General features: G+C 42.6%; 1 protein-coding gene across 1 annotated transcript in view; it reads right to left on the bottom strand.

The window, feature by feature from the left end:
- The window catches only part of LOC139583849 (uncharacterized PE-PGRS family protein PE_PGRS46-like), a 4,073-nt gene extending 1,349 nt beyond the window's left edge, over window positions 1–2,724 (bottom strand). The window contains exons 1-2 of the mRNA XM_071415395.1: window positions 2,706–2,724; window positions 1–787 (exon numbers count right to left, since the gene is read on the bottom strand). The exon at window positions 1–787 is cut by the window's left edge and continues 257 nt beyond it. Of these exons, the coding sequence (XP_071271496.1) occupies window positions 1–787; window positions 2,706–2,724 (806 nt within the window). The remainder of the gene's footprint in view (window positions 788–2,705) is intronic.
- Window positions 2,725–24,625: the final 21,901 nt, after the last annotated feature.

Genomic DNA, 24,625 nt, shown 5'->3' with positions numbered 1-24,625 from the left:
CCCCTGTTTCCCCCCTGTTTCCCCCGCGCCCCCTGTTTCCCCCCTGTTTCCCCGTGCCCCCTGTTTCCCCTCCTGTTTCCCCCCGCGCCCCCTGTTTCCCCCCTGTTTCCCCCGCGCCCCCTGTTTCCCCCCTGTTTCCCCCCTGTTTCCCCCGTGCCTCCTGTTTCCCCCGCGCCCCCTGTTTCCCCCTGTTTCCCCCGTGCCTCCTGTTTCCCCCGCGCCCCCTGTTTCCCCCGCGCCCCCTGTTTCCCCCCTGTTTCCCCTCCTGTTTCCCCCGCGCCCCCTGTTTCCCCCCTGTTTCCCCCGTGCCTCCTGTTTCCCCCGCGCCCCCTGTTTCCCCCCTGTTTCCCCCGCGCCCCCTGTTTCCCCCGTGCCTCCTGTTTCCCCCGCGCCCCCTTTTTCCCCCCCTGTTTTCCCCGCGCCCCCTGTTTCCCCCCGCTGTTTCCCCCCTGTTTCCCCTGCGCCCCCTGTTTCCCCCGCGCCCCCTGTTTCCCCCCCTGTTTCCCCCGCGCTCCCTGTTTCCCCCCTGTTTCCCCCCCTGTTTCCCCCGCGCCCCCTGTTTCCCCCCCTGTTTCCCCCGCGCCCCCTGGTTCCCCCCCTGTTTCCCCCGCGCCCTGTTTCCCCCGCGCCCCCTGTTTCCCCCCTGTTTCCCCCGCGCCCCCTGTTTCCCCCTCTGTTTCCCCCCCTGTTTCCCCCGCGCCCCCTGTTTCCCCCCTGTTTCCCCCGCGCCCCCTGTTTCCCCCCTGTTTCACCCGCGCCCCCTGTTTCCCTCCCTGTTTCCCCCGCTCTGCCGAGAGTTAGGAGGCCATAATTACAGAGTAGAGCCGTTGTGTTTAAACTGCAATACAGTTTGCCGTTCTTCACATAAACTGTCAGGAGCTTGAATGTGAAACGCAGCAGAATAAGCTTTATTTCTGTGTGGAGTGTCTGCCAATAGTCAGAACAGAATAACACGTTCCTGTCCAGCCAGCCCGCTGAGGCCACAACGTTTATTTATCTGGACAGAGCTCATCGATGGAATTTCAGAATTAACTGACAGACTTAAAAACATTTACTGAAATGGCAGAAAAACAAAATTAACATCAGAGAACATCTGTCATCACTGGTCAAGAGGAGAGGAGAGGAGAGGAGAGGAGAGGAGAGGAGAGGAGAGGAGAGGAGAGGAGAGGAGAGGAGAGGAGAGGAGAGGAGAGGAGAGGAGAGGAGAGGAGAGGAGAGGGCTGGAGAGGAGATTAAAGGGGAGGAGGAGAAGAGAAGAGAGGAGAAGAGAGGAGAGGAAATTAATGGAAAAGAGAAGAGAGGAGAAGAGAGGAGAGGAAATTAATGGAAAAGAGAAGAGAGGAGAAGAGAAGAGAGGGGAAGAGAGGACTGGAGAATAAAGGGGAGGGGGAGAGAAGAGAATCAAGTAAATCAAATAAAGGGAAAGAAATCAAGTTGTTAGAACAAAACAGAACTCTGAGGAATCTTGCTCGGTAGTTCTAGAAGCTTCTACAGTCTCTAATCAAACTCTAAATGACTGACCACGTATCAAACAGAAACACATCAAACGACTAAATCATCAGTGACCACAAAAGTTTTAATTCTCAAATATTAAGTCAAAAAATATATTTCAGCCTAGATCAACCTGAAGAGTTAGTTCCTTATTATTATTTGTCAGAATTCCCTTATATTTTAGTAGTTTAAAGCAGAGCAAAGCCACGGTTCTCTCGTTACCAGTATAAATAAGGAATAAGGCACGAGGTGTGGTATATGGCCAATATACCATGGCTAAGGACTGTTCTTAGGCAAGACGCAACGCAGAGCTAGTGTTTATTGGGGCTGGGGTGTATTTGGCTGGGACTGGATCTAGGGTGGTTTGGGGTGTATTGGTGTATAGGGGCTGGGAAAGGACAATCCACATGGGTCTGACAATCTGGATGGAAAATTATTGAGGATAATAGCGGATGACATTGCCACTCCTATTTGCCACATCTTCAATTTAAGCCTACTAGAGAGCATGTGCCCTCAGGCCTGGAGGGAAGCTAAAGTCATTCCGCTACCCAAGAATAGTAAAGCCCCCTTTACTGGCTCAAATAGCCAACCAATCAGCCTGTTACCAACCCTTAGTAACCTTCTGGGAAAAAATGGTATTTGACCAGATACAATGCTATTTTACAGTTTCCAAATTGACTACAGACTTTCAGCATTATACTGTAGGGAAGGACAGTCAACAAGCATGGCACTTACAGTTGAAGTCAGAAGTTTACATACACTTAGGTTGGAGTCATTAAAACTTGTTTTTCAACCACTCCACACATTTCTTGTTAAAAAACTATAGATTTGGCAAGTCAGTTAGGACATCTACTTCGTGCATCACACAAGTAATTTTTACAACAATTGTTTACAGACAGATTATTTCACTTATAATTCACTGTATCACAATTCCAGTGGGTCAGAAGTTTACATAGACTAAGTTGACTGAGCCTTTAAACAGCTTGGAAAATTCCAGAAAATGATGTCGTGGCTTTAGAAGCTTCTGATAGGCTAATTGACATAATTTGAGTCAATTGGAGGTGTACCTGTGGATGTATTTCAAGGCCTACCTTCAAACTCAGTGCCTCTTTGCTTGACATCATGGGAAAATCAAAATAAATCAGCCAAGAGCTCAGAAGAAAATGATTGACCTCCACAAGACTGGTTCATCCTTGGGAGCAATTTCCAAATACCTGAAGCTACCACGTTCATCTGTGCAAACAATAGTACCCAAGTATAAACACCATGGGACCACGCAGCCGTCATACCGCTCAGGAAGGAGACGCGTTCTGTCTCCTAGAGATGAACGTACTTTGGTGCGAAAAGTGCAAATCGATCCCAGAACAACAGCAAAGGACCTTGTGAAGATGCTGGAGGAAACAGGTACAAAAGTATCTATATCCACAGTACAACAAGTCATATATCGACATAACCTGAAAGGCCGCTCAGCAAGGAAGAACCCACTGCTCCAAAACATCCATAAAAAAGCCAGACTACGGTTTGCAACTGAACATGGGGACAAAGATCGTACTTTTTGGAGAAATGTCCTCTAGTCTGATGAAGCAAAAATAGAACTGTTTGGCCATAATGACCATCGTTATGTTTGGAGGAAAAAGGGGGAGGCTTGCAAGCCGAAGAACACCATACCAACCATGAAGCACGGGGGTGGCAGCATCATGTTGTGGGGTGCTTTGCTGCAGGAGGGACTGGTGCACTTCACAAAATAGATGGCATCATGAGGAATTGAAAATGATGTGGATATATTGAAGAAACATCTCAAGACATCAGTCAGGACGTTACAGCTTGGTCGCAAATGGGTCTTCCAAATGGACAATGACACCAAGCATACTTCCAAAGTTGTGGCAAAATGGCTTAAGGACAACAAAGTCAAGGTATTGGAGTGGCCATCACAAAGCCCTGACCTCAATCCCATAGAACATTTTTGGGCAGAACTGAAAAAGCATTTGCGAGCAAGGAGGCCTATAAACCTGACTCAGTTACACCAGCTTTGTCAGAAGGAATGGGACAAAATTCATCCAACGTATTGTGGGAAGCTTGTAGAAGGCTACCCAAAACATTTGACCCAAGTTAATCAATTTAAAGGCAATGTTACCAAATACTAATTGAGTGTATGTAAACTTCTGACCCACTGGGAATGTGATGAATTATTTTCTCTATTATTATTCTGACATTTCACATTCTTAAAATAAAGTGGTGATCCTAACTGACCTAAGACAGGGAATTTTTACTAGGATTAAATGTCAGGAATTGTGAAAAACTTAATTTAAATGTATTTGGCTAAGGTGTATGTAAACTTCTGACTTCAACTGTACACAAATGACTGATGATTGGCTGAGAGAAAATGATGATAAAATGATTGTGGGGGCTGTGCAGATTTTGCCTGTGAGAAGAGCCATGTGGCTTCAGGCTATTCGCTGTGGAAGAGTGGGAATCCGGTGTCCAAGTATCTACAGAGCCTTCAGAAAGTATTCATACCCTTTGACTTATTCCACATTTTGTTGTGTTACAGATTGAATTCAAAATGGAATTTAAAATACAACACATTTATTTGTTTTCTTACCCATCTACATGCAATACCCCATAATGACAAAGTGAAAACATGCTTGCAAATGTATTGAACATGAAACACAGAAATATCTAATTTACATAAGTATTCACACCCCTGAGTCTATACTTTGTAGAAGCACCATTGGCAGCGATTACAGCTGTGAGTCTTTCTGGGTAAGTCTAATAGCTTTACACACCTGGATTGCGCAACATTTTCCCATTTTTATTTTCAAAATTCTTCAAGCTCTGTCAAACTGGTTGTTGATCATTGCTAGACAACCCTTTTAAGGTCTTGTCATAGATTTTCAAGTCCATTACATGTATTTTTTATCCTGAAAAACTTCCCAGTCCTTAATGATTACAAGCATACCCATAACATGATGCAGCCACCACTATGCTTGAAAATATGTAAAGTGTTATTTAGTAATGTGTTGTATTGGATTTGCCCCAAACATAACACGTCGTATTCAGGACAAAAATATATTTGTCACATTTTTTGCAGTATTACTTTAGTGCCTTGTTGCAAACAGGATTCATGTTTTGGAATATTTTTTATTCTGTACAGGCTTCCTTCTTGTCACTCTGTCAATTGGGTTAGTATAGTGGAGTAACTACAATGTTGTTGATCCATCCTCAGTTTCCTCCTATCACAGCCATTAAACTCTGTAACTGTTTAAAAGTCACCATTGGCCTCATGGTGAAATCCTTGAGAGATTTCCTTCCTCTCTGGCAACTGAGTTAGGAAGGACGCCTGTATCTTTGTAGTGACTGGGTGTATTGATGCACCATCCAAAGTGTAATTAATAACTTCACCATGCTCAAAGGGATATTCAATGTCTGTTTATTTTTACCCATCTACAGGTACAGGACTCTAGCAGTAGTAAATCAATACAGCTACAGGACTCTAGCAGTAGTAGATCAATACAGGTACAGGACTCTAGCAGTAGTAGATCAATACAGCTACAGGACTCTAGCAGTAGTAGATCAATACAGCTACAGGACTCTAGTAGTAGTAGATCAATACAGCTACAGGACTCTAGCAGTAGTATATCAATACAGGTACAGGACTCTAGTAGTAGTAGATCAATACAGCTACAGGACTCTAGCAGTAGTAGATCAATACAGCTACAGGACTCTAGCAGTAGTAGATCAATACAGCTACAGGACTCTAGCAGTAGTAAATCAATACAGCTACAGGACTCTAGCAGTAGTAGATCAATACAGCTACAGGACTCTAGCAGTAGTAGATCAATACAGGTACAGGACTCTAGCAGTAGTAGATCAATACAGCTACAGGACTCTAGCAGTAGTAGATCAATACAGGTACAGGACTCTAGTAGTAGTAGATCAATACAGGTACAGGACTCTAGCAGTAGTAGATCAATACAGCTACAGGACTCTAGTAGTAGTAGATCAATACAGGTACAGGACTCTAGTAGTAGTAGATCAATACAGCTACAGGACTCTAGCAGTAGTAGATCAATACAGGTACAGGACTCTAGTAGTAGTAGATCAATACAGCTACAGGACTCTAGCAGTAGTAGATCAATAAAGGTACAGGACTCTAGCAGTAGTAGATCAATACAGGTACAGGACTCTAGCAGTAGAAGATCAATACACCTACAGGACTCTAGCAGTAGTAGATCAATACAGGTACAGGACTCTAGCAGTAGTAGATCAATACAGGTACAGGACTCTAGCAGTAGTAGATCAATACAGCTACAGGACTCTAGCAGTAGTAGATCAATACAGGTACAGGACTCTAGCAGTAGTAGATCAATACAGCTACAGGACTCTAGCAGTAGTAGATCAATACAGGTACAGGACTCTAGTAGTAGTAGATCAATACAGCTACAGGACTCTAGCAGTAGTAGATCAATACAGCTACAGGACTCTAGCAGTAGTAGATCAATACAGGTACAGGACTCTAGCAGTAGTAGATCAATACAGGTACAGGACTCTAGCAGTAGTAGATCAATACAGGTACAGGACTCTAGCAGTAGTATATCAATACAGGTACAGGACTCTAGCAGTAGTAGATCAATACAGCTACAGGACTCTAGCAGTAGTAAATCAATACAGCTACAGGACTCTAGCAGTAGTAGATCAATACAGCTACAGGACTCTAGCAGTAGTAGATCAATACAGCTACAGGACTCTAGCAGTAGTAGATCAATACAGCTACAGGACTCTAGCAGTAGTATATCAATACAGCTACAGGACTCTAGCAGTAGTAGATCAATACAGGTACAGGACTCTAGCAGTAGTATATCAATACAGCTACAGGACTCTAGCAGTAGTAGATCAATACAGGTACAGGACTCTAGTAGTAGTAGATCAATACAGCTACAGGACTCTAGCAGTAGTAGATCAATACAGGTACAGGACTCTAGCAGTAGTATATCAATACAGCTACAGGACTCTAGCAGTAGTAGATCAATACAGGTACAGGACTCTAGCAGTAGTAGATCAATACAGCTACAGGACTCTAGCAGTAGTATATCAATACAGGTACAGGACTCTAGTAGTAGTAGATCAATACAGCTACAGGACTCTAGCAGTAGTAGATCAATACAGGTACAGGACTCTAGCAGTAGTAGATCAATACAGCTACAGGACTCTAGCAGTAGTAGATCAATACAGCTACAGGACTCTAGCAGTAGTAGATCAATACAGGTACAGGACTCTAGCAGTAGTAGATCAATACAGGTACAGGACTCTAGCAGTAGTATATCAATACAGCTACAGGACTCTAGCAGTAGTAGATCAATACAGGTACAGGACTCTAGCAGTAGTAGATCAATACAGGTACAGGACTCTAGCAGTAGTAGATCAATACAGGTACAGGACTCTAGCAGTAGTATATCAATACAGGTACAGGACTCTAGCAGTAGTAGATCAATACAGCTACAGGACTCTAGCAGTAGTAAATCAATACAGCTACAGGACTCTAGCAGTAGTAGATCAATACAGCTACAGGACTCTAGCAGTAGTATATCAATACAGCTACAGGACTCTAGCAGTAGTAGATCAATACAGGTACAGGACTCTAGCAGTAGTATATCAATACAGCTACAGGACTCTAGCAGTAGTAGATCAATACAGGTACAGGACTCTAGTAGTAGTAGATCAATACAGCTACAGGACTCTAGCAGTAGTAGATCAATACAGGTACAGGACTCTAGCAGTAGTATATCAATACAGCTACAGGACTCTAGCAGTAGTAGATCAATACAGGTACAGGACTCTAGCAGTAGTAGATCAATACAGCTACAGGACTCTAGCAGTAGTATATCAATACAGGTACAGGACTCTAGTAGTAGTAGATCAATACAGCTACAGGACTCTAGCAGTAGTAGATCAATACAGGTACAGGACTCTAGCAGTAGTAGATCAATACAGCTACAGGACTCTAGCAGTAGTAGATCAATACAGCTACAGGACTCTAGCAGTAGTAGAGCAATACAGGTACAGGACTCTAGCAGTAGTAGATCAATACAGGTACAGGACTCTAGCAGTAGTATATCAATACAGCTACAGGACTCTAGCAGTAGTAGATCAATACAGCTACAGGACTCTAGCAGTAGTAGATCAATACAGCTACAGGACTCTAGCAGTAGTATATCAATACAGGTACAGGACTCTAGCAGTAGTATATCAATACAGGTACAGGACTCTAGTAGTAGTAGATCAATACAGCTACAGGACTCTAGCAGTAGTAGATCAATACAGCTACAGGACTCTAGCAGTAGTAGATCAATACAGCTACAGGACTCTAGCAGTAGTAAATCAATACAGCTACAGGACTCTAGCAGTAGTAGATCAATACAGCTACAGGACTCTAGCAGTAGTATATCAATACAGGTACAGGACTCTAGCAGTAGTATATCAATACAGGTACAGGACTCTAGTAGTAGTAGATCAATACAGCTACAGGACTCTAGCAGTAGTAGATCAATACAGCTACAGGACTCTAGCAGTTGTAGATCAATACAGCTACAGGACTCTAGCAGTAGTAGATCAATACAGGTACAGGACTCTAGCAGTAGTAGATCAATACAGCTACAGGACTCTAGCAGTAGTAGATCAATACAGGTACAGGACTCTAGTAGTAGTAGATCAATACAGGTACAGGACTCTAGCAGTAGTAGATCAATACAGCTACAGGACTCTAGTAGTAGTAGATCAATACAGGTACAGGACTCTAGTAGTAGTAGATCAATACAGCTACAGGACGCTAGCAGTAGTAGATCAATACAGGTACAGGACTCTAGTAGTAGTAGATCAATACAGCTACAGGACTCTAGCAGTAGTAGATCAATAAAGGTACAGGACTCTAGCAGTAGTAGATCAATACAGGTACAGGACTCTAGCAGTAGTAGATCAATACAGCTACAGGACTCTAGCAGTAGTAGATCAATACAGGTACAGGACTCTAGCAGTAGTAGATCAATACAGGTACAGGACTCTAGCAGTAGTAAATCAATACAGCTACAGGACTCTAGCAGTAGTAGATCAATACAGGTACAGGACTCTAGCAGTAGTAGATCAATACAGCTACAGGACTCTAGCAGTAGTAGATCAATACAGGTACAGGACTCTAGTAGTAGTAGATCAATACAGCTACAGGACTCTAGCAGTAGTAGATCAATACAGCTACAGGACTCTAGCAGTAGTAGATCAATACAGGTACAGGACTCTAGCAGTAGTAGATCAATACAGGTACAGGACTCTAGCAGTAGTAGATCAATACAGGTACAGGACTCTAGCAGTAGTATATCAATACAGGTACAGGACTCTAGCAGTAGTAGATCAATACAGCTACAGGACTCTAGCAGTAGTAAATCAATACAGCTACAGGACTCTAGCAGTAGTAGATCAATACAGCTACAGGACTCTAGCAGTAGTATATCAATACAGCTACAGGACTCTAGCAGTAGTAGATCAATACAGGTACAGGACTCTAGCAGTAGTATATCAATACAGCTACAGGACTCTAGCAGTAGTAGATCAATACAGGTACAGGACTCTAGTAGTAGTAGATCAATACAGCTACAGGACTCTAGCAGTAGTAGATCAATACAGGTACAGGACTCTAGCAGTAGTATATCAATACAGCTACAGGACTCTAGCAGTAGTAGATCAATACAGGTACAGGACTCTAGCAGTAGTAGATCAATACAGCTACAGGACTCTAGCAGTAGTAGATCAATACAGGTACAGGACTCTAGTAGTAGTAGATCAATACAGCTACAGGACTCTAGCAGTAGTAGATCAATACAGGTACAGGACTCTAGCAGTAGTAGATCAATACAGCTACAGGACTCTAGCAGTAGTAGATCAATACAGCTACAGGACTCTAGCAGTAGTAGATCAATACAGCTACAGGACTCTAGCAGTAGTAGATCAATACAGGTACAGGACTCTAGTAGTAGTAGATCAATACAGCTACAGGACTCTAGCAGTAGTAGATCAATACAGCTACAGGACTCTAGCAGTAGTAGATCAATACAGGTACAGGACTCTAGTAGTAGTAGATCAATACAGCTACAGGACTCTAGCAGTAGTAGATCAATACAGCTACAGGACTCTAGCAGTAGTAGATCAATACAGGTACAGGACTCTAGCAGTAGTAGATCAATACAGGTACAGGACTCTAGCAGTAGTAGATCAATACAGGTACAGGACTCTAGCAGTAGTATATCAATACAGGTACAGGACTCTAGCAGTAGTAGATCAATACAGCTACAGGACTCTAGCAGTAGTAAATCAATACAGCTACAGGACTCTAGCAGTAGTAGATCAATACAGCTACAGGACTCTAGCAGTAGTATATCAATACAGCTACAGGACTCTAGCAGTAGTAGATCAATACAGGTACAGGACTCTAGCAGTAGTATATCAATACAGCTACAGGACTCTAGCAGTAGTAGATCAATACAGGTACAGGACTCTAGTAGTAGTAGATCAATACAGCTACAGGACTCTAGCAGTAGTAGATCAATACAGGTACAGGACTCTAGCAGTAGTATATCAATACAGCTACAGGACTCTAGCAGTAGTAGATCAATACAGGTACAGGACTCTAGCAGTAGTAGATCAATACAGCTACAGGACTCTAGCAGTAGTAGATCAATACAGGTACAGGACTCTAGTAGTAGTAGATCAATACAGCTACAGGACTCTAGCAGTAGTAGATCAATACAGGTACAGGACTCTAGCAGTAGTAGATCAATACAGCTACAGGACTCTAGCAGTAGTAGATCAATACAGCTACAGGACTCTAGCAGTAGTAGATCAATACAGCTACAGGACTCTAGCAGTAGTAGATCAATACAGCTACAGGACTCTAGCAGTAGTAGATCAATACAGGTACAGGACTCTAGCAGTAGTAGATCAATACAGGTACAGGACTCTAGCAGTAGTAGATCAATACAGCTACAGGACTCTAGCAGTAGTAGATCAATACAGCTACAGGACTCTAGCAGTAGTAGATCAATACAGGTACAGGACTCTAGCAGTAGTAGATCAATACAGGTACAGGACTCTAGCAGTAGTAGATCAATACAGGTACAGGACTCTAGTAGTAGTAGATCAATACAGCTACAGGACTCTAGTAGTAGTAGATCAATACAGCTACAGGACTCTAGCAGTAGTAGATCAATACAGCTACAGGACTCTAGCAGTAGTATATCAATACAGGTACAGGACTCTAGCAGTAGTAGATCAATACAGGTACAGGACTCTAGTAGTAGTAGATCAATACAGCTACAGGACTCTAGCAGTAGTAGATCAATACAGCTACAGGACTCTAGCAGTAGTAGATCAATACAGGTACAGGACTCTAGCAGTAGTAGATCAATACAGGTACAGGACTCTAGCAGTAGTAGATCAATACAGGTACAGGACTCTAGCAGTAGTATATCAATACAGGTACAGGACTCTAGCAGTAGTAGATCAATACAGCTACAGGACTCTAGCAGTAGTAAATCAATACAGCTACAGGACTCTAGCAGTAGTAGATCAATACAGCTACAGGACTCTAGCAGTAGTATATCAATACAGCTACAGGACTCTAGCAGTAGTAGATCAATACAGGTACAGGACTCTAGCAGTAGTATATCAATACAGCTACAGGACTCTAGCAGTAGTAGATCAATACAGGTACAGGACTCTAGTAGTAGTAGATCAATACAGCTACAGGACTCTAGCAGTAGTAGATCAATACAGGTACAGGACTCTAGCAGTAGTATATCAATACAGCTACAGGACTCTAGCAGTAGTAGATCAATACAGGTACAGGACTCTAGCAGTAGTAGATCAATACAGCTACAGGACTCTAGCAGTAGTAGATCAATACAGGTACAGGACTCTAGTAGTAGTAGATCAATACAGCTACAGGACTCTAGCAGTAGTAGATCAATACAGGTACAGGACTCTAGCAGTAGTAGATCAATACAGCTACAGGACTCTAGCAGTAGTAGATCAATACAGCTACAGGACTCTAGCAGTAGTAGATCAATACAGCTACAGGACTCTAGCAGTAGTAGATCAATACAGCTACAGGACTCTAGCAGTAGTAGATCAATACAGGTACAGGACTCTAGCAGTAGTAGATCAATACAGGTACAGGACTCTAGCAGTAGTAGATCAATACAGCTACAGGACTCTAGCAGTATTAGATCAATACAGCTACAGGACTCTAGCAGTAGTAGATCAATACAGGTACAGGACTCTAGCAGTAGTAGATCAATACAGGTACAGGACTCTAGCAGTAGTAGATCAATACAGGTACAGGACTCTAGTAGTAGTAGATCAATACAGCTACAGGACTCTAGTAGTAGTAGATCAATACAGCTACAGGACTCTAGCAGTAGTAGATCAATACAGCTACAGGACTCTAGCAGTAGTATATCAATACAGGTACAGGACTCTAGCAGTAGTAGATCAATACAGCTACAGGACTCTAGCAGTAGTAGATCAATACAGCTACAGGACTCTAGCAGTAGTATATCAATACAGGTACAGGACTCTAGTAGTAGTAGATCAATACAGCTACAGGACTCTAGCAGTAGTAGATCAATACAGGTACAGGACTCTAGCAGTAGTAGATCAATACAGCTACAGGACTCTAGCAGTAGTAGATCAATACAGCTACAGGACTCTAGCAGTAGTAGATCAATACAGCTACAGGACTCTAGCAGTAGTAGATCAATACAGGTACAGGACTCTAGCAGTAGTATATCAATACAGCTACAGGACTCTAGCAGTAGTAGATCAATACAGGTACAGGACTCTAGCAGTAGTATATCAATACAGCTACAGGACTCTAGCAGTAGTAGATCAATACAGCTACAGGACTCTAGCAGTAGTAGATCAATACAGCTACAGGACTCTAGCAGTAGTAGATCAATACAGGTACAGGACTCTAGCAGTAGTAGATCAATACAGGTACAGGACTCTAGCAGTAGTAGATCAATACAGGTACAGGACTCTAGCAGTAGTAGATCAATACAGCTACAGGACTCTAGCAGTAGTATATCAATACAGGTTAATACTGCATTAGAACTATGTGAAATGGCATAAAACAACATGGATGTCAATGGCAGCCTAAAGTGGTTGGTTTTTCAAAATGTCTCCTTAACAGCTAAGCTACAGACACTAAACTAACTGTAAAAAGGTCTTACATTTACAGGACTAGTTTATGAACTATATATTGATTTAAATATGCATACATTTGTGGAACCCTGACTTGATTTGATTTTCTACACAGTCAAGATAGTTCAGACAGTATCACCGGGAGTGTGGCAGAAGAGGTGGGACAGCAAGCCCAAGGGCCGACATTTATATGCCCTCCAAAGAAAGATTTAAAGGTCCGATTAGGAAGGAAGAGGTGGGTGTTTGCTCAGATATGCCTTTGACATTGAACTCATCATTACATCTGGTTGCATGTGAATGGTTTGTGTACAGAGTGGTTGATGACACAATGAGGCATGTGTTGATGTATTGTTGTAAGTACCGGTATGTGGATGAGATTGATGTGTAGGGTTATTGAGGTTGGACGGGGATGGGGGGGTTGGAAGAGATTTGGGGGTGAGGGTTTGTTAGAAGTCAGTAAGGCTCTTTTTAATGTTCTTAGTAGTACAGGATTAGGTAGGAGGGTTTAGTTATTCTTAGTGTTTGTTTCTTTATTAATTTAGTCTGGAAGCTGTGATTGACTACACATTCCAGTCCAGTAGATGGCGGAATTTCGAGAAGTGGAATTGTTTGGATTTTTTGGTGTTTCTGTCTCCCAGAGGAAGTGGGCTCTTTGAGTCACGTGGCTCAGGGCTCAACTTGTGGTGTGCTTTGCTCTCTGAAGCAGGACACCGCTAAAAGTATTTGGTATTTTATCAGGATCCCCATTAGCTGTTGTAAAAGCAGCAGCTACTCTTCCTGGGATCCACACAAAACATGAAACATGACATAATACAGAATATTAATAGACAAGAAAAGCTCAAGGACAGAACTACAAAGACCTACAGAACTTCAGCATGCTTATAGGGAAGGACACTCAACAAGCACAGAAATTACACAAATGACTGATGATTGGCTGAGAGAAATTGATGATTAAATTATTGTGGGGGCTGTCTTGTTAGACTTCAGTGCAGCTTTTGACATTATCGATCATAGTCTGCTGCTGGAAAGACATATGTGTTATGGCTTTACACCCCCTGCTATAATGTGGATAAAGAGTTACCTGTCTAACAGAACACAGAGGGTGTTATGGCTTTACACCCCCTGCTATAATGTGGATAAAGAGTTACCTGTCTAACAGAACACAGAGGGTGTTCTTTAATGGAAGCCTCTCCATCATAATCCAGGTAGAATCAGGAATTCCCCAGGGCAGCTGTTTAGGCCCATTTCTTTTTCAATTTTAACTATCGACATGTCACTTTGAGTAAAGCCAGTGTGTCTATGTACAGTGGGGAGAACAAGTATTTGATACACTGCTGATTTTGCAGGTTTTCCTACTTACAAAGCATGTAGAGGTCTGTAATTTTTATCATAGGTACACTTCAACTGTGAGAGACGGAATCTAAAACAAAAATCCAGAAAATCACATTGTATGATTTTTAAGTAATTAATTTGCATTTTATTGCATGACATAAGTATTTGATCACCTACCAACCAGTAAGAATTCCGGCTCTCACAGACCTGTTAGTTTTTCTTTAAGAAGCCCTCCTGTTCTCCACTCATTACCTGTATTAACTGCACCTGTTTGAACTCGTTACCTGTATAAAAGACACCTGTCCACACACTCAATCAAACAGACTCCAACCTCTCCACAATGGCCAAGACCAGAGAGCTGTGTAAGGACATCAGGGGTAAAATTGTAGACCTGCACAAGGCTGGGATGGGCTACAGGACAATAGGCAAGCAGCTTGGTGAGAAGGCAACAACTGTTGGCGCAATTATTAGAAAATGGAAGAAGTTGAAGATGACAGTCAATCACCCTCGGTCTGGGGCTCCATGCAAGATCTCACCTTGTGGGGCATCAATGATCATGAGGAAGGTGAGGGATCAGCCCAGAACTACACGGCAGGACCTGGTCAATGACCTGAAGAGAGCTGGGACCACAGTCTCAAAGAAAACCATTAGTAACACACTACGCCGTCATGGATTAAAATCCTGCAGCGCATGCAAGGTCCCCCTGCTCAAGCCAGCGCATGTCCAGGCCCGTCTGAAGTTTGCCAATGACCATCTGGATGATCCAGAGGAGGAATGGGAGAAGATCATGTGGTCTGATGAGACAAAAATAGAGCTTTTTGGTCTAAACTCCACTCGCCGTGTTTGGAGGAAGAAGAAGGATGAGTACAACCCCAAGAACACCATCCCAACCGTGAAGCATGGAGGTGGAAACATCATTCTCTGGGGATGCTTTTCTGCAAAGGGGACAGGACGACTGCACCGTATTGAGGGGAGGATGGATGGGGCCATGTATCGCGAGATCTTGGCCAACAACCTCCTTCCCTCAGTAAGAGGATTGAAGATGGGTCGTGACTGGGTCTTCCAGCATGACAACGACCCGAAACATACAGCCAGGGCAACTAAGGAGTGGCTCCGTAAGAAGCATCTCAAGGTCCTGGAGTGGCCTAGCTAGTCTCCAGACCTGAACCCAATAGAAAATCTTTGGAGGGAGCTGAAAGTCCATATTGCCCAGCGACAGCCCCGAAACCTAAAGGATCTGGAGAAGGTCTGTATGGAGGAGTGGGCCAAAAAACCCTGCTGCAGTGTGTGCAAACCTGGTCAAGAACTACAGGAAACGTATGATCTCTGTAATTGCAAACCAAGGTTTCTGTACCAAATATGAAGTTCTGCTTTTCTGATGTATCAAATACTTATGTCATGCAATAAAATGCAAATTAATTACTTAAAAATCATACAATGTGATTTTCTGGATTTTTGTTTTAGATTCCGTCTCTCACAGTTGAAGTGTACCTATGATAAAAATTACAGACCTCTACATGCTTTGTAAGTAGTAAAACCTGCAAAATCGGCAGTGTATCAAATACTTGTTCTCCCCACTGTATGTGGATGACTCAACACTATACACATCAGCTACTACAATGACTGAAATGACTGCAACACTTAACCTGTCTAGGACCCGCTAGCGGAACCCCTCGCTAACAGCCAATGAAATTGCAGGGCGCCAAATTCAATCAAAAAGAAATCTCATAATTCAAATTTCTCAAACATACAAGTATTAGACACCATTTTAAAGATACAATTCTCGTTAATCCAACCACAGTGTCCGATTTCAAAAATGATTTTTGGCGAAAGCAGAACATATCATTATGTCAGGTCAGCAACTAGTCACAGAAAGCATACAGCGATTTTCCAACCAAAGAGAGGAGTCACAAAAAGCAGAAATAGATAAATGAATCACTAACCTTCGAGATTCTTCATCAGATGACACTCCCGGGACAACATGTGCCCAGAGTAAACATGTTACACAATACATGTTTGTTTTGTTCGATCAAGTTCATATTCGACAGGCCAAGAGTTGAAAAACCACAAACCTCAGATTTCCCACTTCCTGGTTTGATGTTTCTCAGATTTTTGTCTGCCATATGAGTTCTGTTATACTCACAGACATCATTCAAACAGTTCTAGAAACTTCAGAGTGTTTTCTATCCAAATATACTAATAATATGCATATATTAGCAACTGGGACTGAGTAGCAGGCAGTTTACTCTGGGCACCTTTTCATCCAAACGTGAAAATGCTGCCCCCTATCCCAAACAAGTTAACAAAGAGCTGCAGTTTCGGAAGGAATAAGTTTGTCCTAAATATTTCCAAAACTATAAGCATTGTACTTGGGACAAATCATTCAATAACCCCTAAACCTCAACTACATCTCGTAATGAATCATGTGGAAATTTTGCAAGTTAAGGTGACTAAACTGCTTGGAGTAACCCTGGATTGTAAACTGTCACGGTCAAAACATATTTATACAACAGTAGCTAAAATACAAATTATTAAAATCCAGACGGAAAATATTTACACAAGAAGCATAGAGAAGTCTGTCCATAATAAAGCGCTGCTCTGCCTTCTTAACAAAACTGTAAACAAGGCAGGTCCTACAGGCACTGGTTTTGTCGCACCTGGACTTCTGTTCAGTTGTGTGGTCAGGTGCCTCAAAGAGGGACTTGGGAAAATTGCAATTGGCTCAGAACAGGGCTGCACGGCTGGCCTTTAAAAGTACATGAATAGCTAACCTTGGCAGCAGCTAATGGGGATCCATAATAAATACAAATACAAATACTCGACCACACGACTGAACATTTATACAGATAAAACAAAACTAGAGCCTGCAGGACTTTTTTGAAGTGTGGTGTCAAAAAAGCATTCCTTTATTACGGCTAGACCTCTCCCCATCTTTACAACCATTGAATCTATATGTTTTGTCCATGACAGTTTACAATCTAAGGTAACACAAAGTAATTTAGTCTCCTCAACTTGTTCAACAGCCACGCCATTTGTTACCAGATTCAGCTGAGATCTAGAACTTAGGGAATGATTTGTACCAAATAAATTGGTCTTAGTTTTATATGTTCAGGACCAGTTTTTTACTGGCCACCCAATCCATAGAGACCATAGAGACTATAGAGACCATAGAGACCATAGAGACTACAGATACTATAGAGACCATAGAGACCATAGAGACCATAGAGACTATAGAGACCATAGAGACCATTCAGACCATAGAGACCATAGAGACTATAGAGACCATAGAGACTATAGAGACCATAGAGACCATAGAGACTATAGAGACCTTAGAGACCATAGAGACTATAGAGACTATAGAGACCATTCAGACCATAGAGACCATTCAGACCATAGAGACCATGGAGACCATGGAGACCATAGAGACCTTAGAGACCATAGAGACTATAGAGACTATAGAGACCATAGAGACTATAGAGACTATAGAGACCTTAGAGACCATATAGACTATAGAGACCATAGACACCATGGAGACCATAGAGACCATAGAGACTATAGAGACCATAGAGACCATTCAGACTATAGAGACCATAGAGACCATAGAGACTATAGAGACCATTCAGACTATAGAGACCATAGAGACCATAGAGACCATAGAGACCTTAGAGACCATAGAGACTATAGAGACCTTAGAGACCATATAGACTATAGAGACCATAGAGACTATAGAGACCATAGAGACTATAGAGACCATAGAGACCATAGAGACCATAGAGACCATAGAGACCATAGAGACCATAGAGACCATAGAGACTATAGAGACCATAGAGACCATAGAGACCATAGAGACCATAGAGACTATAGAGACTATAGAGACCATAGAGACCATAGAGACCATAGAGACCATAGAGACTAGAGACTAAAGACCATTCAGACTATAGAGACTAGAGACTAGAGACCATTCAGACCATAGAGACCATAGAGACCATTCAGACCATAGAGACCATAGAGAAGAAGTGGTATATCCTCCAGGTTCTGTCGTGTTTTCCCTCTACCCAGCATGAGTACCCAGCATGAGTACCCAGCATGAGTACCCAGCATGAGTACCCAGCATGAGTACCCAGCATGAGTACCCAGCATGAGTACCCAGCATGAGTACCCAGCATGAGTACCCAGGATTAGTACCCAGCATTAGTACCCAGCATTAGTACCCAGCATTAGTACCCAGGATTAGTACCCAGCATTAGTACCCAGGATCAGTACCCAGCATTAGTACCCAGCATTAGTACCCAGCATTAGTACCCAGCATTAGTACCCAGCATTAGTACCCAGCATGAGTACCCAGCATTAGTACCCAGCATTAGTACCCAGCATTAGTACCCAGGATTAGTACCCAGGATTAGTACCCAGCATTAGTACCCAGCATTAGTAAGTCTCCTAAAATATACTGCCACTGTAACACACACACATAGTTTTTTATTGCTATCCTTGTGGGGACCAAATAATTCATTCCCATCCAAAATTATATTTTCCCTAACCCCTAGTTCTAACCTTAACCCTTAACCTTACCACAACCCTAAGCCTAACTGTAACCCTTAACCCTTACCATAACCCTAAGCCTAACTGTAACCCTTAACCCTTACCATAACCCTAAGCCTAACTTTAACCCTTAACCCTACCATAACCCTAAGCCTAACTTTAACCCTTAACCCTTACCATAACCCTAAGCCTAACTTTAACCTTTAACCTTACCATAACCCTAAGCCTAACTTTAACCCTTAACCTTACCATAACCCTAAGCCTAACCTTAACCCTAACCCCAACCATAACCCTAAGCCTAACCTTAACCCTAACCCTACCATAACCCTAAGCCTAACCTTAACCCTAACCCTACCATAACCCTAACCCTAAGCCTAACCTTAATTCTAACCCTAACCCTAATTCTAAACCTAACCGTAAATCCTAAACCTAACCTTAATTCTAATCCTAAACCTAACCTTAATTCTAACCCTAACCCTAACCTTAATTCTAAACCTAATCCTAACCCTAACCCTAACCCTATACCTATCGCCAAAGTCTAAAGTATAGTTTTTCCTCATGGGGACCAGCAAAATGTCCCCACTTGTCCAAATGTTCCTTCTGTTACTATTCTTGTGAGGACTTCTGTTATCCACAAAGATAGTTAAAAAAAACTAATCACACACACACACACACACACACACACACACACACACACACACACACACACACACACACACACACACACACACACACACACACACACACACACACACACACACACACACACACACACACACACACACACACACACACACACACACACACACACACTTACTGGAAGAGTGACAGAGCATTGCAGAAACAGGAGAGAAAAACAAGTGGCTCAACCACGAGATATAAATACTAGAAACATCATGTAGGAGATCACCACAGGAAGTTCCTAACGCTACAGTCACCTCTTCTACTATTGGTTAATGTTACAGTCTTCTCCTTTCCTATTGGTCAATACTACAGTCACCTGTTCTCTTATTGGTCAATACGAAAGTCAACTCTTCTAGTGGTCAATACTACAGTCATCTCTTCTCCTATTGGTTATTACTACAGTCACCTGGTCTCTTTTTGGTCAATACTAAAGTCACCTGTTCTCTTTTTGGTCAATACTAAAGTCACCTGTTCTCTTTTTGGTCAATACTACAGTCCTCTTCTATTGGTCAATACTACAGTCATCTCTTCTCCTATTGGTCAATACTACAGTCACCTCCTTTCTTATTGGTCAATACTACAGTCACCTCCTCTCTTATTAGTCAATACTGCAGTCACCTGTTCTCTTATTGGTCAATACTACAGTCACCTCTTCTCTTATTGGTCAATACTACAGTCACCTCCTCTCTTATTGGTCAATACTACAGTACTATTCTACTATTGTTTGTTACTACAGTCACCTGTTCTCTTATTGGTCAATACTAAAGTCACCTCTTCTCTTCATGGTTATTACTACAGTCACCTGTTCTCCTATTAGTCAATACTACAGTCACCTGTTCTCTTATTGGTCAATACTACAGTCACCTCCTCTCTTATTGGTCAATACTACAGTACTATTCTACTATTGTTTGTTACTACAGTCACCTGTTCTCTTATTGGTCAATACTAAAGTCACCTCTTCTCTTCATGGTTATTACTACAGTCACCTGTTCTCCTATTAGTCAATACTACATTCACCTGTTCTCCTATTAGTCAATACTACAGTCCCCTGTTCTCTTATTGGTCAATACTACAGTCACCTCTTCTTCTATTAGTCAATACTACAGTGATCTCTCTTATTGGTAAATACTACGGTATTATACTGTACTGTATGTAACACCATTAACCCCTGGGACTGTTCACACCACAGAAACAACTACAGAGAAGTATTTAACTCCTTGCAATTAAATAAAAGGCATGTCCCACTGGGCGCACACTGGTCCAATCCACGGTGTTTCCACATCATGTCAACAAGATGACGTGGAGCCACCAGTGGGTTGGAGCTAGTGGCACAAATGTAGGAAATTGTTGTTGTTTCAAAAATGCGGCTGTTTCTATCTCAATATGAAATCCCTTTTGGGTAACAATTAACTGCCTTACTAGCTAGGTTTTTACCCAATTAACTGCCTTACTAGCTAGGTTTTTACCCAATTAACTGCCTTACTGTGTCACGCCCTGGCCTTAGTATTCTTTGTTTTCTTTATTATTTTAGTTAGGTCAGGGTGTGACATGGGGTTAGGTTTGTGTTTTTGTATTGTCTTGGGTGGTTTGGAATGTCTAGGGGGATTTGTTAGAGTGTATGGGTTTGTGTTGAGTGGATGTGTCTAGAATAGTCTATGGTTTAGTGTATGTGTCTAGTATAGTCTATGGTTGAGTGTAGGTGTTTAGAAAAGTCTATGGCTGCCTGATTTGGTTCTCAATCAGAGACAGCTGGTCATAGTTGTCTCTGATTGGGAGCCATATTTAAGGGAGCCATAGGCTTTAGGTATTTGTGGGAAATTGTCTATGTCTGAACGTTTGTAGCCTGTGTATGTGCACTACGTTTATTAGCTTCACGGTCGTTTATTGTTTTGGTTAGTTTGTAAGTGTTTTTGTTTCGTTTTGCCTTCTTCATTAATAAAAGGAAGATGGCTTATTTTCCAAATGCTGCGTTTTGGTCCGTCTCTCAACCACACGATCGTGACATACTGGCTAGGTTTTTACCCAATTAACTGCCTTACTAGCTAGGTTTTTATCCAATTAACTGCCTTACTAGCTAGGTTTTTATCCAATTAACTGCCTTACTAGCTAGGTTTTTACCAAATTAACTGCCTTACTAGCTAGGTTTTTATCCAATTAACTGCCTTACTAGCTAGGTTTTTATCCAATTAACTGCCTTACTAGCTAGGTTTTTACCCAATTAACTGCCTTACTAGCTAGGTTTTTACTGCCTTACTAGCTAGATTTTTATCCAATTAACTGCCTTACTAGCTAGATTTTTATCCAATTAACTGCCTTACTAGCTAGGTTTTTATCCAATTAACTGCCTTACTAGCTAGGTTTTTATCCAATTAACTGCCTTACTAGCTAGGTTTTTACCCAATTAACTGCCTTACTAGCTAGGTTTTTATCCAATTAACTGCCTTACTAGCTAGGTTTTTATCCAATTAACTGCCTTACTAGCTAGGTTTTTATCCAATTAACTGCCTTACTAGCTAGGTTTTTATCCAATTAACTGCCTTACTAGCTAGGTTTTTATCCAATTAACTGCCTTACTAGCTAGGTTTTTATCCAATTAACTGCCTTACTAGCTAGGTTTTTACCCAATTAACTGCCTTACTAGCTAGGTTTTTATCCAATTAACTGCCTTACTAGCTAGGTTTTTACCCAATTAACTGCCTTACTAGCTAGGTTTTTATCCAATTAACTGCCTTACTAGCTAGGTTTTTATCCAATTAACTGCCTTACTAGCTAGGTTTTTATCCAATTAACTGCCTTACTAGCTAGGTTTTTATCCAATTGACGATAGATTTTCATGCGAATTTTCTAAAATCTGCATTAAAAACTAAATGCAAGTTTTCCCACCATAGATGTTCCCATTAACTGGTTAGACCATGCTGGTCAGCCACCAGAACCAGTTAGACCATGCTGGTCAGCCACCAGAACCAGTTAGACCATGCTGGTCAGCCACCAGAACCAGCTAGACCATGCTGGTCAGCCACCAGAACCAGCTATACCATGCTGGTCGGCAACCAGAACCAGTTAGACCATGCTGGTCGGCCACCAGAACCAGCTAGACCATGCTGGTCAGCCACCAGAACCAGTTAGACCATGCTGGTCAGCCACCAGAACCAGTTAGACCATGCTGGTCAGCCACCAGAACCAGTTAGACCATGCTTGTCAGCTCCCCAAACCAGCTATACCATGCTGGTCAGCCACCCGAACCAGTTAGACCATGCTGGTTGGCCACCAGAACCAGCTAGACCATGCTGGTCAGCCACCAGAACCAGTTAGACCATGCTGGTCAGCCACCAGAACCAGCTATACCATGCTGGTCGGCAACCAGAACCAGCTATACCATGCTGGTCAGCCACCCGAACCAGTTAGACCATGCTGGTCGGCCACCAGAACCAGCTAGACCATGCTGGTCAGCCACCAGAACCAGTTAGACCATGCTGGTCGGCAACCAGAACCAGCTATACCATGCTGGTCGGCAACCAGAACCAGCTATACCATGCTGGTCGGCCACCAGAACCAGCTAGACCATGCTGGTCAGCCACCAGAACCAGTTAGACCATGCTGGTCGGCCACCAGAACCAGTTGGACCATGCTGGTCGGCCACCAGAACCAGTTAGACCATGCTGGTCGGCCACCAGAACCAGTTGGACCATGCTGGTCGGCCACCAGAACCAGGTGGACCATGCTGGTCAGCCACCAGAACCAGGTGGACCATGCTGGTCGGCCACCAGAACCAGCTAGACCATGCTGGTCGGCAACCAGAACCAGCTACACCATGCTGGTCAGCCACCAGAACCAGTTAGACCATGCTGGTCGGCCACCAGAACCAGTTGGACCATGCTGGTCGGCCACCAGAACCAGCTAGACCATGCTGGTCGGCAACCAGAACCAGCTACACCATGCTGGTCGGCCACCAGAACCAGGTGGACCATGCTGGTCGTCCACCAGAACCAGGTGGACCATGCTGGTCAGCCACCAGAACCAGGTGGACCATGCTGGTCGGCCACCAGAACCAGGTGGACCATGCTGGTCGGCCACCAGAACCAGGTGGACCATGCTGGTCGGCCACCAGAACCAGGTGGACCATGCTGGTCGGCCACCAGAACCAGGTGGACCAGCATGGACCAGTTAGAAATGTATGTTGGTCTGTGCTGTTGTATTCAGGAGGGACATACTTGATGTAGTCATTGGGAATATGGGACAAAAATAGTAAACTTTTGACTACTGTATTTATAATATATAATATTTATTTATAAGACTCTATAAGACTCTATAAGACTCTATAAGACTTTATAAGACTCTATAGGGGTGTCAAGGATTTTTCCCCCTCGTTTTTTTAGCAAAAAAATTATATTGTTGAACAAAAATTATTTCTGTGCTCAATTATATTACTATAAAAAAATCTACATTCTTAATATTTTTTTTTTTTGCGTACTATATATTTCATATTCATTATTGCTTATCTTAATCAAGGGAGTCAATCATTTCGAACCCCACTGTACATAAAACACAGGTAAATGTAGTTTTTCACTGCACTGGTCCTTTAACGCTGAGTGAATATGACCATTGCCTTGTTTAGTGAGGCCGGCCCTGGTGAACCAGCAGAGAGAGGCTTTCCTCCAGAGAGAGGGCACAGGTCAAGAGTTTGACATGTGTAGCTTGTTGAACCAATCACTTTTTACTGGAGGTCACCACCCTGTCACCTCCTACCACCGTCCAAACACACACACACACACACACACACACACACACACACACACACACACACACACACACACACACACACACACACACACACACACACACACACACACACACACACACACACACACACACACACACACACACACACGCTCAGAGGGGAAACTTTTTATTGTTCTGGGTTACGAGCTGCTGGTCTACACTGTTAGGATCTCCTAAATCACACGCATGCACCAACACACACACACACACACACACACATATACACACACACACACACACACACAGACACACCCTCTCTCTCCGGGTCACCCAGGGTTGCAGTGAGCAGTTCTTTCCCTGGTGAAGTCTTTATTCTGCATGCAGCAACTTTCTATTCATAGAAACGAACTGTTGTAATGAATATATAAAATATAATTGGTTTTTATTTATCCTGGAACTGGTGCGATGCTGTGAAATATGGATGAGATTCAGTCACCATCAGAGTTACAACAGACAGAGGACGAACTTTTACAGTAACTTGGAATAACAATTCAAGAAATATGAATTCATGAATGTTGAATTTGATTTAATTCATATAATATTTGAGGGAAAA

The sequence above is a fragment of the Salvelinus alpinus genome, chromosome 8 (genome assembly GCF_045679555.1).
Source record: "Salvelinus alpinus chromosome 8, SLU_Salpinus.1, whole genome shotgun sequence".
Taxonomy (NCBI): Eukaryota; Metazoa; Chordata; class Actinopteri; order Salmoniformes; family Salmonidae; genus Salvelinus; species Salvelinus alpinus.
This window is presented reverse-complemented; position numbering and strand designations above follow the sequence as displayed.